Raw genomic sequence first — 14,503 nt, forward strand, 5'->3', positions numbered from 1 at the left:
TTTTGTATATTATCTACCTCACTTGCTTTGGCAATGTTAACACACGTTTCCCATGCCAATAAAGCCCCTTGAATTGAATTGAATTGAGAGAGAGACTCGATCTATAGTAGTTCAGCTGTGCCCCCTGCTGGTTTTGTAATTTGGGTCTGCAAAGGGTAGGGACTATGGAAATGGCCTGTTAACTGGTTTACCTGAATTGACATTGTCTGATTTAGTTGTAGTACATTTAGTAAATTGCATGATTTTCATCTATTCAAGGAAAAGGAAATTCAACATTATGAATAGTAATTTCAGAAGTTATTCAACAGTATCTGCTTGGATAGTGGTTTCTGACGGATCTCAAATTAATACAAACCAATTGAACGTTTGCCAATCAGTACATTTTTATCCCAGTCAATTTTTACAGTAACATTCCTGGCTAGATTTTGACTGTAGTTAGCCTACCAGTCTTTAGTTTGAAAGACGTCACGACTACTGTTACCTGGATCTCTGATTGGTTCAGAGACTCTATCCGGGTACTGCGCTGGAACGAGCTAAAGGTACCAATATGGCGGAGGTAAGAGGGAAAACAGGGGAGAAGCATCAGATTTTAAATCGATGTTTAGAAAATGTGTGTTGCTAACTTTCTATTTAAATGTAATCGATTACATAGATTAAGATGTTTTTGTTCTATATTTGTGGTTTTGTGTCAAAATTGCCGCAAATATCCCTCTAAAATATGTTTGAATGTATACACCGATCCTTCACGACAAGGCCTGTTCGCTCTCAGCTGCTTTGCTAACGTCTACTGGGCAGACTCAAACGCCAATTTGATGTGGGAAGAAAAATAAATAGACTTGATTTGCAATTAATTGCGATTGTGTTTTTCGGTTCTTGTGTAAAAACAAAAACATCGCCTATAACTGGTGAATTGTTCACAGTTTTAGGTTACCGTGTACAGAGGCTAAACAATAATTGTTTTTTATTGTCAATAAGGTTAGCTTTAACGCTAATTTCAGAGCATTGGCAGTACACAAAACTGGATATAGGGGCCTTGATGTTATTTTGCGTGCCACATCCAAATGGTATCATATTGCTACTTAATATTCAAATTCTATAACATTAAATAAACCGCTGTGCGTTCGGTATGTGTTTTCAGGTTGCGGAAAAATGCAGCTCTGTTTATTTATTTATCCTGGTGGATATTATTGACAATGTCTGCTGTAAAGAAAAAAGATTTTCGAACGTGTAACAGTAATATTCACAGATTTAAATTGCTTAATTGGTGCTATTATATTTTTGTTCTTCTAAACAGGCTTCCTTCGGGAGTTCGAGCCCAGGTAATGTCGGAATTATTTTTTTAATGGAATTTGAATGTGAAATTATGAATATGACATGTCCATTTTATATTCAGTTAATGTTTTGATACCATGTAGCTAAATACATGTATAAAATATTTATTAAGAAAGTAATTATTGTAAATTATGTAATTAATTTAATTATGCTGTGGGTGCGCCAAGGTTATTGACAAGCAGTGGCATTGCCAGTTTTGCCAAGAGTATCTTAATTTATTTGCGGTTGTCCTTGTAACCGTGCCTTTAAACTGCATTCTAAAATAGTTTTCACTCCACAGTTGGCTCTTTGTCGTCGGAAGATCATGACTTCGATCCGTCAGCCGAGATGCTTGTTCATGAATATGACGATGAGAGGACTTTGGAGGAGGAAGAGTCATTTGAGGGCGAGAAAAACTTCAACTCAGAGATAGCCGATCTAGAGAAGGTCGGTTGGCTATAGCTCCAGATTGTAACACCAGATAATGTGATTTAACCCAACTTTTTTTACCATTATACTGGTAGTTACAGGTGTGACTATACAAAACATCAGCAGAGATTAACTAACCTTGTATTAGCGATTGGTGGAAACAGGAGTCTCGTAAAATGGATGCATCCAGTTGCACGGGGTCCGTTTGATTTGAGAAAATGCTCTGCTATCAAAATAATGTTGATCATTAAGTAATCGAACAATGTGTACGTCGCCACCTTGTCCATTTCAAGTCTTCTCTCATTAATTGAGACAGGTGTGTCCACCCCCAAAGTGCTGCATGACAGACAGCCCTGTCTCGATCAATGTGAAAAGACTTGAAATGGACAAGATGGCGGCATACACATTGTTGGATTACTTCATGAACCAAAATATTTTATTTATTTTAATAGAGCATTTTCTGAATTCAAACGGACCCACTGCAACTGGACACAGGCATTTTATGAGACTCCTTTTTCCACGAATCGAGGACAAAGATGGTATCGCCAATACCAGGTTAGTTGGAAAAATCTCTGATAATGTTTTTTAATATCCACACCTGTAATTACCAGCATAATGGTACACATCTTTTTCCCATTAAATCACATTATCTGGTGTTACAATCTGTAGCTAGGTTGGCTAATAATATAAATTAATGTACTGTTTCCTTTCTTTTAGACAGGCATTGTAGTTGTAATTTTTATTGGAATATTTTTAATTCTGTCTATGCTTGAATTACCACTTACTTCCCTACTTCAATTAATAACATGTTATAGGCTGGGGGGGAAGCATAATGTATACATGACTATGTTCTGTGTTATTATGGAAACAGACACTGTGTCATGGAACTTTTTGGCTAACCATTCTTCACATAGCAGACATTAAATATCATGATTTTGATTGTAAAGACATGGTCTAATATGATTTCTATTTGTTGTAACAGGAGGGGAACATGCCCTTGGAGGAACTGCTGGCCATCTACCGCTACGAGGCGTCTGTCAGTACGGCTGCAGGATCCAGCATGGACAGCTCTTCTGGGGAGCTGACGGATGAACTGCCAGACATGACTTTGGACAAGGTGAGCAAAATTCAGTCCAATATCAGATTTGGTAAAGGAAATATTTAAAAAATGTCACCATGTACTGTATAGACAAATTTGTGGATATTGAAAGGTTTTCAGTCAAATGTATTTGTTATATCCTCAGTAGGCCATCTATCCCAACTATTATTACGTTATACGTGTCTTACTTTTGTATTACCTCCAAGGTGTGGTTACGACAGATATGAAACAAAACAAACTTGGAATTTTTAGGGTCAATTGATCCTTGGCCGGGTTACCTTCTAACGTTACAAATGGTGATTGTGTTCTTCCACAGGAGGAGATTGCTAAAGACCTGCTATCAGGAGACTATGAGGAGGAGACACAGTCCTCCGCTGATGACCTTACTCCTTCAGTCACTTCCCACGAGGCCACCGACTTCTTCCCCAGAACACTCAGATGTAAGTTAATTCACTTCAATTGCAACTTTATTAGGACACCTCAGGTATAAATAAGACATTGTCAGAGCTCAAGAGAGAGCAATTACAAAACGCAGATTCATATAGTGCTTTATAGTGTAAAAGTTATGAGTAACTGCAATATTTTAGTTATTAAAGCTGCAATATAACTTTTTGGGCGACCCAACCAAATTCACATAGAAATCTTATGTTTTTTGTTTGTTTAAAAAAAAAAGTGAATATCCAAAACATACAATATACTTGCAGTGAAGCCGCTCAACAACTACATCATACCAGTCATCCAACAGACTCCCATTCAGAGCGACACACAGAAGCATCCAGGGTCAATGCCCTGCTCAAGGGCACGTTGACTGATCTCCCACCAGGCCAAAAAACGTGAACCCAAACCTTCCAAGATCCCCCCCCACAGTTCCCCAATAGCTGTCCCTCAACCATTCGAGACCCCTTCCAAGATCCAAGAAGAAAAATTTAAAAATACAATTAATTCCATTCCCCACCCCCAAGAACCCCTCCCCCCAAATGCACCAACGACCAAGAGAATGAACTAATGAGAAAAAAGAAAAAGACAGACGAAAACAGAAAACAACAATGCAAAAGAAGTATTAAATAAATAAGTAAATGTAAAACAAAGGACAACTAAAATCATAACAGCAATGCCAACTGTATATGTTTGTGTGCATGTCTGGCACTATTACATGTATGTGTGTGTTCTTGTATGCGTTTATTTGAATGAGAGTGTGTGTGTATATGCATGTGTACAAACACCTGCATGGCATCAGCCTCAGGCAAACCGGCATTAGTTGTAAAAATACTGCCCCTCAGTGTCATTCAAACACAATTTTTATTATGTTTTATTTAAAAAAAGAAAAAAGAAAATGTTGCTTATCTTTGTTATTTGTCATTCTCATTGAATGCAAGTCTAAGAAACAGTAGATATGTTCTATGTGAGCTATTTCTATGCTTCCTGTTAAGTTTAGCATCTTTTACTTTCGGTTTTGTACACAGGCTTCAAACAGCTGAAAATTCAATATTTTTGCTTATGGAAAATATATTTCAGTGGTTTCGATGGTACAATGATTCTCTACACTATACTTGCTTGTTTTGTCACACAAATTGAAGTTAGGCAAACTATTAGAATTTTAGCAACCAGAAAATGTCACCGCGATTTCTGCATAGTGCATCTTAATGTTTCCCAATTTTAGCTAGCAGTATGCTTCATTGAAAACTCATAATAATGGCAAAAATACTGTCAAGTGCAGGTGTCATTATAAGCAAAAGCACAGTAACTTATTTATCTTGTGTTTTGTCAGCATTTATCCCCTCCCAAACATTCATACCATCTTTTAATATGACCTTATCTTGTCACGTGATGAGTTGATAAGCACAGGACGCCATTTGTATAGCAAGAATTTTAATGGGGCGTGCCCTTTCTGTCTTTGCATTGTCAGCTAACACTATCTACGACGGTGATAAGGAGTCAGAGTGTGAGGAGGATGGGCCAAGCCCCGAGGACTCCAGAAAGGTAAGAATCCTGTCCTTTTAAAGGTGACTTGATTTGAAGAGGATACAAGATTAGGTTTCCCATAAGCACTAATTGGAGGTCAGTTATTTTACTTTCCAATGGTTACAGTTGTTTAGTAACCTTATTTTGGTTAACTGAACCTAGACCTGCATTTGGGCTTCAACCTAAAATAGGCCGATGGTGGAAACATGGTGCTGCATGTTCTGTTTTGAGGGGTAAGTCTGTTTGTATTTCACAGGAAATAATGGTGGGGTCGCAGCACCAAGCAGAGGTCCCCACTCACCTCTGTCACTATGGTGTTGATGAGAAGGGTGAGTGGAGGCTTTCTTACGAGGTTAACCTATAAACCTATTGTCAAAGTTGCATTTGACAGTCAGATATTTAGAAGTGTTTCCAAGTGTAATATTGCATAGTGTCTAACATTGTGATTGTCATCTGCCATTTTCGTACAGTATACGAAGATGATGACCAGTTGCTATGGACCCCGGACGTGTTGTCAGAGAGTAAGGTCAGGGACTTCCTGTGTGAGGAGTTGTCACGGGCAACTGACGAGAGGACAAGAAGTGACACAGCAGGAGCTCATGTGAGAGACAATGAGCAGGTCAGTCATCACTTTAAGACTCACTGGATGTCATAACATTAGATATGCTCCTGCTGCCATCTCAAAGTTGTTCACCTATTCCTCTGTCGTCTCCCTGTAGGCTCTGTATGAGCTTGTGAAATGCAACTACAATACCCACAAAGCATTGGAGCGGTATTGCAGTAATGTGAAATCCTCAAAGGGTAAGTTACCATTTTGAATGATTAATAGACTCATAAATGTCACTCTATTGTGAGGGAAAATGACTCCTTGTGATTTTTACAGAGGAATCTCCGCCGTGGTCTGAAGATGAATGCAGAAACTTTGAACATGCACTACAGATATACGATAAGAACTTTCACCTCATACAGAAACACAAGGTGGGACTCTCTCTGTTACTGATTAAAGGGTGGAAAAATTATCATAATGTTGATAGCTTCTGTAAGGATATGGACACTTTATTTAGCCTTTCTTTAAAAAGTCTGTGACACTAACTTCCTGTGTTGTAGAACTTTTCTCTTTATCATGTATTTCTGCCCTTCATCAGGTGAAGACACGGACTGTAGCTGAATGTGTGGCATTTTATTACATGTGGAAGAAGTCGGAGCGCTTTGATTTCTTCGTCCAGCAGAACCGCTTTGGCAAGAAGAAGTATAGCAGCTATCCTGGCGTAACGTAAGTGATCGTTCATTCTGCTCAACAGTAGTAACTGAGGTCTGAATTCATTGCCAAATGTATGTAGACAGAGTTCCCTCTGAATATGATGAAAGCCTGTGTTTGCAGATTTTATTTTATTGTGCTTGCAACTACATGAAAGGAGTGGCTCATGGTTATTAAAGGAGAATGTGTCTATGGCTGAGTGTGTGTTAACCTGGTGTATCTTCCCTCTGCCTGCAGGGACCTGATGGACCGGCTGGTGGACGAAGCGGATGGCCTGGCAGTAGACAGCTCCTCCTCTGTGTGCTCAGGTGGAGGAGGAGGGGTGAGGATGGAGCCCACCACAGAGCAGCAGCTCAGCCTGCTCAACTCCATCACTGCCAGCGACCTCACAGGTTAGTCAACAGGGTCTCAGATGTTCCACACTGCATGTAGCACAAACTGACCCCATCATCCTTGACAGGGTAACTATATTTTTCACAGGCCTAACTTCAGATCTAGTGTTCAGTATGAACTTACAGTACACATATTATACACAACAATACAACTTTATACAATCTACATAAGTCCTAAAAACAATACATATGAAATCCACAGATAACCAAGTAGTTTATACGTGTCCCCCTCCCTCAGCCCTGAGTAACAGCGTGGCCACAGTGTGCAGCCCAGCGGAGGTGAGCTGCCTGGACTCGTACAGTTTCCCCCCTCTGGAGAGCCTCCACCGGGGGTCCCTGGCCCACGACGAGCCCCTGGGCTTTCCATCCAACGGAGGGGACCCCAACTGTCTCAACATGCTGGATGCTGGCTTCTACCACTCGGACCTGGGCCAGCTGGGTGGGGTGTGCGGGGCCAAGGAATGCGAGCGGCCCTCTAAGAGGCTCAAGTTGGCACTGCCCGACTCCTTCATCAACGATGTTTCTGTGGGAAACCTCGGAGTGGACTTTGAGGGGCGGCGGAAAATGACACACCACCGTATTACTGGCACCAAGATGGCAGTGTCCGTCACAGACTTTGGGAGTTTGGCGGGGAGCCCAACGGACTTATGGGAGCACACACACGGCATCACGCACAGCACAGCACGGCGCTCCAGTCAGAGTGACCTCCCACTGCCCCACCCCCAGAATTCCACTTTTAAAACCACCCTCCCATGTGTACATAAGACTCACTCGCTGGAGAATTAGATTTGTATTTAATAATTATATATATGAATATACATTTATTTCATTTGTGAAATATGACATCAGTGATGTCTTTATCGTATAGAACTAAAAATCTTGATTTCTCAAGAGTTTATATAGCCATTTATTTTCTCTGGTCCTGAGATGTTTAATGTCCGTGTTTGTGTACAGTGGGGTCTGGCCCGAGGCTGCGGATAGACAGTTGTTTGTCGTCGTTGTCGTCCCCCCCCCCCCCAAAGTTATCCTGTCACTCATAGTCAGCTGCCAAAACATCTTTGTTCTGGTTTCAAATGTAGTTTGTTCATTGTTAAAGTGGTACTTTTGATTGAATATCAGTGTTTACAGGTAATTATAGTATCCAGGCTTGGGCAAATGTTATTTTGTCTGAGATGAGTCTGGGGTTTGTATTTAATGCAACAACACTCATTGTTGTCGAGGCGTTGTAGGTTATAACTCGTTATAACCTCCCTCTCTGCCTTAGTTTTTTTTCTCCTGTGGAAGCTTATTTTGTACTCAACCTGCTTTTCTCAGACCTTAACAGTCCAAAGTGGCCAAACCAGAGGAGAATGTTCTAGAAATGTAACAGTATATTATATGATCATTTCTCATTGTTCATTCTCGTGAGTTGTGACAGGTCAAGACATTTTTAAATTTAGAGACTATAAGGCTGAATCTAACACCCCAATAATCAGAGCAGCTTTATCTGTCCATCAGATTGTCTGAAACGTGCCCTTAAAAATCGCTCTTATTGCCCCAGAAATTAGCCTATATAATGGCAATATTTTACTTTATGAAGGAAAGCGTTTTTTGGATTGGTATTAGTGTTGCTTTGAGATGTCATGTGTTCAGTTACAGTAATGTATATAGTTTCTACCCTATACTCTTGGCACAACACAAATCTATTTGGCCCAGGCAAGTTGTGCTGTTTGCATGTTTATCATGGAGTTTGTTGAGCTTGACCACTCGGCAAAAAAAAAAAYAAAGAGCAAAGCAAATTATTCTAAATTGTATCCCTCTATAATGAAACTAAAACAGCCTGCGTAAGATTGTTAGAAGTATTATTTCCTTATTTAAAAACACTTTTATGTAACTTCCACAGTACTGACTGGAGGATGCCTTTTATTATCCGGTCCATAAATTAATGTCCAGTTGCAGTCTAACAACAGCCTACTTCTATTTCTCTTGACTGAACTAACTAATTGTGAATTGTTGATTGTCGTGGAGTCATCACTGTGTTAATGAGTGCAGTAAAAGTGTTTACTTAATTTAACTATGCATTGTGAGTTGGATAATTAGTTCATTTTGGGGGTATTTAATTCTGAATGTCAGACACAGAAGTCCATAGATTTTTACATAAAGATGTACCATCCAATAATTCACTATCCTGAGTGTGTCCTGTTGGGTTTCTTGCATATGATCATTGGTTTTACCTAGGTAGGTGTTATCTAGTCACTGTTTCTATGGCAAACATTGGAGTCAACTGTTTGTTCACCTTGCATTGTTTCCCCAAATGTGGACAGTTTCATGTAAATAATTAGCTAATAGCCTTGAAAATGTCTTCATTGACATCTTAAACTTGTGAATCTGTGTTGATACAAAGACTTGAAATTGTATTCCTTGTAAAAAGGCAATGTGTAGATATGTACAGACATGACATGTTCTTACGTTTTACTGATGGACTTTGTGTTTGGATACTTTGGGGGGACAATGCATGCTAGCTGTGTGACAGTTCTTAAATGTACCACAAAAAGGCTTTACCTAAGACTTATTAATATATTATTCAATGTCGCATTTTGTGTTCTGAAGTCTGCAATCATACGTACAAATCCCATTTTGTTTCTCTTTTATCATTTTATTTTCACATTGCTGTCTTTGTCTTGGTGATAAAGGGATTGCTTCTGTAGTCCCTATTTTGAGAGATGGGTCTAGTCCAGAATCAAGCCCTTGTCCCTATCCCTTAGGTACTTGCATAGATCTGGTATGGTTGGATAAATATAACCAAAAATGGTATACCATATTGCTTATACCCATCAAATACTAACAGATACATCAAGTGCCTAGGGAGATGTACCAAATTATTGTTGCTCACCATCATACAAAGTACAGATGCAGTGGGTGTGTCCAGGTGCTCTCTAGCTTTAGAAGTGCAGGGATATATTTTTCACCCAATGGTTTGTACAAAGACTCGGAAATACTGTCTGAATGTAAAGGCCATTGACTAGTAGATTAATATTTAGATTTTACAACCCTGTGCTGAAATCTCGTGATTTCATTGAGACTTGTAAGAAAGCACTAAACCAATTCCTTTTATATTTTGTATTGTGTTTTGAAGTTAAGGGGGGTGATTATAGCAGATATATATAAAAAAATCTAGTTCTGTGAATAAAACCTGCAAAACGTGTATCCAGAAATAGACAATCAACACATTTACAATCAAATGTTAAGAAAATCTTTATTGTTTATAAGAATTGTACATAGACACTGAATTGTTTTTTTTCTTTTGGTTTTAAACATTTTGTATTTTCTGTTCTTTAATACATGGTGTATGGATCCAGAAAAAAGATCTGGGAAATGTCTCAAGACTCCTGCTTTGACTTGTGTGACAGCACAATTGTGATTTTGTGGTGGATCTTTCCCTAAAATGTGTTACCCGTCCCCAACTTCTTCACTGACATCACTATGGTGGGTCTATACTTTATAGTTGCCCCCACAATTAAATCGGGGAGGGGACTGTGGATCTCCGTCTGTTCATACGTTAGTCATGTAACAGTTTAACTTTAGTCCGTCCCCTCGCCCCGACACGGGCGCGAACCAGGGACCCTCTGCACACATCAACAACAGTCACCCACGTTACCCATCGATCCACAAAAGCCACGGCCCTTGCAGAGCAAGGGGAACCACTACTTCAAGGTCTCAAAGCGAGTAACGTAACCGATTGAAACGCTATTAGCGCGCACCACCGCTAACTAGCTACCTATTTCACATCTGTTACACTCACATGGGARATCTCAGACAGCAAAGGCCTGATTTTGAAGAAACATCGGTGAATGATCTGTCATTCCATAGAGATCCAGCATTTACAAAATTTCACTGATTGGCCAGATGGTGGTGCTATAAAAGACTGGAAATGCTAACTTTGAAAGGTCACACCCCTCACCTTGTTTGACCTAAAACATGAAAGTTGGTACATATAGCCCTCTCACAAGGAACACATTTGCCTTAGGTCTGCCGTGATGGATTTTCTGCCATTTAGAATTTTGTAAAAAACGCTACTCTTCTGGTACCGAATGACCGATCTGCATGAAACTGTGGCATCTATGGACAAAGGTCTCTCAATGCAATATTTTCCAGACTAGTACCAATAAACATTCACGTGGGTGTGGTCAGGAACATAAATACATATAAATCCGTTAAGGATATTCGCATTGTAACACAGTTTGGTATGTGTTTAAAACACTTTCAAGACATCGACCACACAGTGGCACTATAACAGACATGTTTACATCTCTTGATCTGTTTGACTTGTGTACTGAAATTTGGCACACGTGCTCAGGGAAATGAGTCTAGCTAACCTACGTGATATCGCAGACATTTTGATGAAAGTTGAGTGAATGATGCTCTTGCCAGAAAGAGACGTTGTTTACAAAATTACACTGATTGGCCCAAGGATGACATGTTTACTATGTGTTCCGAAGAAAAAAACTAACAAAACTACATTTCAGGGGGTTTTATCTCGGGTTCTGTAGTAGTCACATAGTTTCTGGCACTGTTAATAAATGTTTAGTTTTCTAACAGTACTAAGAATGTGTTAGTAGGACTTAAAGTTTTGAAACCAAAATGTACTTTGAGCGCAGTATACAATATTATGCCTAGTTTAGTAGGTTAAACAATGCGAAATCCGAATACAAAATGTTCTATTCTGTGGCTGTATGAAATAGCAAACATAACGTGAATTAGGCTACCTGCCGCCCCGGTTAGAGCGCGTTGGACTAGTAACCGAAAGGTTGCAAGATCGAATCCCCGAGTTGACAAGGTAAAAATCTGTCGTTCTGCCTCTGAACAAGGCAGTTAACCCATAGTTCCTAGGCCGTCATTGAAAATAAGAATTTGTTCTCAACTGACTTCCCTAGTTAAATAAAGGTAAAAAATAAAATAATTCTGCGATGACATTACTTCATCTTTGTAACTTACCTCCATGATAAAATGGTAACAACCATTACTGTAGTTAGATGTGTTGAAAAAGATTCCACGATAAAACCTTTTATTTGATTAACAACTCATAACACAATATACAAAGTATCTTACAAAACAGTATACCAACTAATACAGACAAGCTTTATACACAGGGGTATACAAAAACTTTTTTTAATTTTTTTACAGGGATTTAGAATTTGTTTTGCTTTACCAATTTTCAGATTATGCAACATTTAAATAAAATGTAAATTCAATACATTTTGTCAACAATCCGGATTTGGGCGAGTACTCGGCTCGTTCTCGATGCAGTGTGCTGTTGAAATCTACGCCCACTTGGAGAAATGCAGTCGCCCGGGCGCCCGTGTAGGCGTGTTTCGGTTGGAAATCGATTGCATTCGATTTGGAACCGGGCTGCCTCCCGGACGTGCGCCAGGTGCCCCGTTCAAAGCCCACGGCGAAATCGTCTCAAAACAAAAGTGACGTAATTAAGCATGTGTAGTAATTAGTAGGATTCTGCGTTTATCTATGCAAAAGTGATTGCTTTTGATATAAACGCTTTATCTGTCTTCCCAATTAAAAATATTTAGAAAATTCAAACATTAATTTCATGACAAATTACGATGCACTGTGCTGCTGCCTTGTTGACATATTGACCGAGCGTCACATGTAATAGTCTCTTCCTTATTTCACTCTCCTCACTCCTACCTGGGCTCGAACCAGGGACCCTCTGCACACCTCAACAACTAATGCCCTCGAAGCATCGTTACCTATCGCTCCACAAAAGCCACAACCCTTTCAGAGCAAGCTACATGAACAACTACTTCAAGGTCTCAGAGCGAGTGACGTCACCGATCGAAACGATATTAGTGTGCACCCCGCTAACTAGCTAGTAATTTCATACCGGTTACACACAGATTACCGTTCGATTTGAGAATTGCCCTCCTCCCTCCCCGTTTTTACCCGTTGATGTGAGACGGGCCCGGTGCCCCGCGGCTGAGCATAATCGAATCCGCCCATTGTAACAACGTTGGATACAATGCGAGCGCTGCAGTTTCATTGGTTTATCATTACAGAAAGGCGTGGTTAAATCTTGTTTATTCTGTTGATTATGAAATGTCAACGTCATCGATACATAAAACGTCAAATGATGGTTGAAACCTATGACATTGCAGTATGTTTTGGCATATGAAAAGGTGAGAAATTGGCTATCTAACGTTAAGAATGGCCGGCGCACGCGCCTTCGGCTTCAAGGAATGTCGGAAGATTGGAGGCTCTCAAATAAGAAATCTGCTTAATGCAAAAGATTTCTTCCTTTTCGATTGCGATGGCGTGATATGGCACGGAGAAAAGGCAATAACTGGTGCCCCTAAGGTGGTGAGTTCTTTGATCAAACACGGCAAAAACGTGTTTTTCGTTACAAACAATTGCACTAGGCCACGTGAGAATTACGTGAACAAGTTCCTCCGTCTGGGCTTTACTGATGTTATGCAAGAGCAGATATTCAGCTCCTCGTATTGTTCGGCGCTTTACCTGAGAGATGTCGCTAAGGTGCAAGGTAAGGTGTTTGTCATCGGCGGCGAGGGAGTGCGTAATGAACTGTTACAGGCTGGCATTCCTTTCGTTGGTGACGAAGACGCGCCTGACGGCACTATATTTAACTGCGCATTGGCCTCGGATGTCAAAGCGGTCCTTGTTGGACATGATGACAAGTTTACCTTCCTTAAATTGGCCAAAGCCTCCTGCTATTTGCGGGATCCAGAGTGTCTGTTTTTGGCCACTGATGTGGACCCCTGGCACCCGCTGCAAGATGGAAGGATATTGCCAGGTATGGTACCGATGCTGTGCACTAACTAACCTAGCTAGTAAACTAACCGACTGGTGTGCGTGTGGAAGAGAGGAACAGAGCTAGAGAAAAAATAAAATAACATGTTCTCTATTTCCAACCCCCATCTCTCTCTGTCAGGTTCTGGATGTCTGACAGCAGCGCTGGAAGTGGCCACAGGTCGGAAGGCCATGGTGATAGGCAAGCCCAGCCCCTTCATGTTTGAGTGCATCTCCAGCCAGTTCAGAGTGGACCCAGCCCAGTGCCTGATGGTGGGTGACCGCCTGGAGACAGACATGCTGTTTGGGGCCAACTGTGGCCTGGATACCATGCTTACACTCACAGGGATCTCTCAGATGAAGACAGCCCAGGAGTACAGAGACAGTGATCACTCCACAAATCAGAGCTTTGTACCAGACTATGTAGTTGATACTATTGCTGACTTCTTACCTGCTTTTGAGAACTGACTTTGTGTTTCAGATGGTGTTGTCGGTTCACCAGTGTTGAGTGACTCTGCTGTTATAACTGACTGTTCGAAGTAATACTGAGTTTAAGAAAGACAGTTGTAGGATCATGAGTGAAATGTTACTTCTATATTCCAGTATTGACTGTAAGAACTACTCATCCCAGGTAATGCCGTTTGTTAACATTAAAGGTTCTAGTAATCAGGTCTCAATAATGTTGACATTTTTGGCAGTGCATGTAGGCCTACTGTAAATATCCCAATGCATTTTTTATGTGTATAGTGGTGTAAACATGATATGCTGTCTGTTCCAGATATCCCTTACGGGTTTTAGAAGAACATGTGAAGATCCATATTTCTGAATGGCCTGTGACCYTTGCAGACTTACCACATTGATATGCGAGGCTTGAGGCAATCAATGCACAAATAGTATTGGAGAACACTGAAAACATTTGAAAAAAAAGCTTTGAGATAATGACTATTTGTCTTTTCAGTGTATTATGATCTTGTAAGTCATCTAATACAACTGGTGCCAGTACTGTCAGCTGAACTATCCCTGTTGTGAATTCCTTTGCTGGAAGACTGAAATGTGAGATTCGACATTCATATTAGCCTACTATTTCCCTTGGGTGTGGTGTTTGACATGTATTGTCAGATCCAATAAATGTATATTTTATTTTATCTGAATGCTCCTGTCTCAATTAATCATTCTCTAAATACTCAACACCAGACATAAAACCAAGTTAGATGTTAATGTTCTAATATGTATAAGAGTACACGTGTGTTAAGG

At 40.2% G+C, this 14,503-nt stretch overlaps 2 protein-coding genes across 2 annotated transcripts; both read left to right on the forward strand.

Moving 5' to 3' along the window:
• The first annotated feature begins 488 nt into the window (after positions 1–488).
• Positions 489–7,240, forward strand: mier3b (mesoderm induction early response 1, family member 3 b). Its single transcript, XM_024134797.2, is given in 14 exon segments — positions 489–556; positions 1,295–1,319; positions 1,613–1,758; positions 2,723–2,857; positions 3,156–3,279; positions 4,746–4,819; positions 5,058–5,130; positions 5,272–5,420; positions 5,521–5,602; positions 5,685–5,779; positions 5,947–6,074; positions 6,297–6,451; positions 6,690–7,070; positions 7,073–7,240. Coding segments are annotated over 14 exon segments (1,659 nt in total). The 5' UTR covers positions 489–547; the 3' UTR covers positions 7,156–7,240.
• Positions 7,241–12,555: 5,315 nt separating this feature from the next.
• LOC111957714 (chronophin) lies at positions 12,556–14,176 on the forward strand. The gene is made up of 2 exons (XM_023978664.2): positions 12,556–13,253; positions 13,392–14,176. Exons 1-2 carry the CDS (start codon positions 12,650–12,652, stop codon positions 13,715–13,717), a joined length of 930 nt encoding a protein of 309 aa, XP_023834432.1. The 5' UTR covers positions 12,556–12,649; the 3' UTR covers positions 13,718–14,176.
• The last annotated feature ends 327 nt before the right edge of the window (positions 14,177–14,503 follow it).

Source organism: Salvelinus sp. IW2-2015, linkage group LG33 (assembly GCF_002910315.2).
Source record: "Salvelinus sp. IW2-2015 linkage group LG33, ASM291031v2, whole genome shotgun sequence".
Lineage (NCBI taxonomy): Eukaryota > Metazoa > Chordata > Actinopteri > Salmoniformes > Salmonidae > Salvelinus > Salvelinus sp. IW2-2015.

Excerpts from the sequence above, each read along its gene's own strand:
- LOC111957714 (XM_023978664.2), top strand. The coding sequence starts at position 12,650 with ATGGCCGGCGCACGCGCCTTCGGCTTCAAGGAATGTCGGAAGATTGGA. Across the intron at positions 13,254-13,391 it reads AGATGGAAGGATATTGCCAG|GTTCTGGATGTCTGACAGCA; the intron begins GTATGGTACCGA and ends TCTCTCTGTCAG.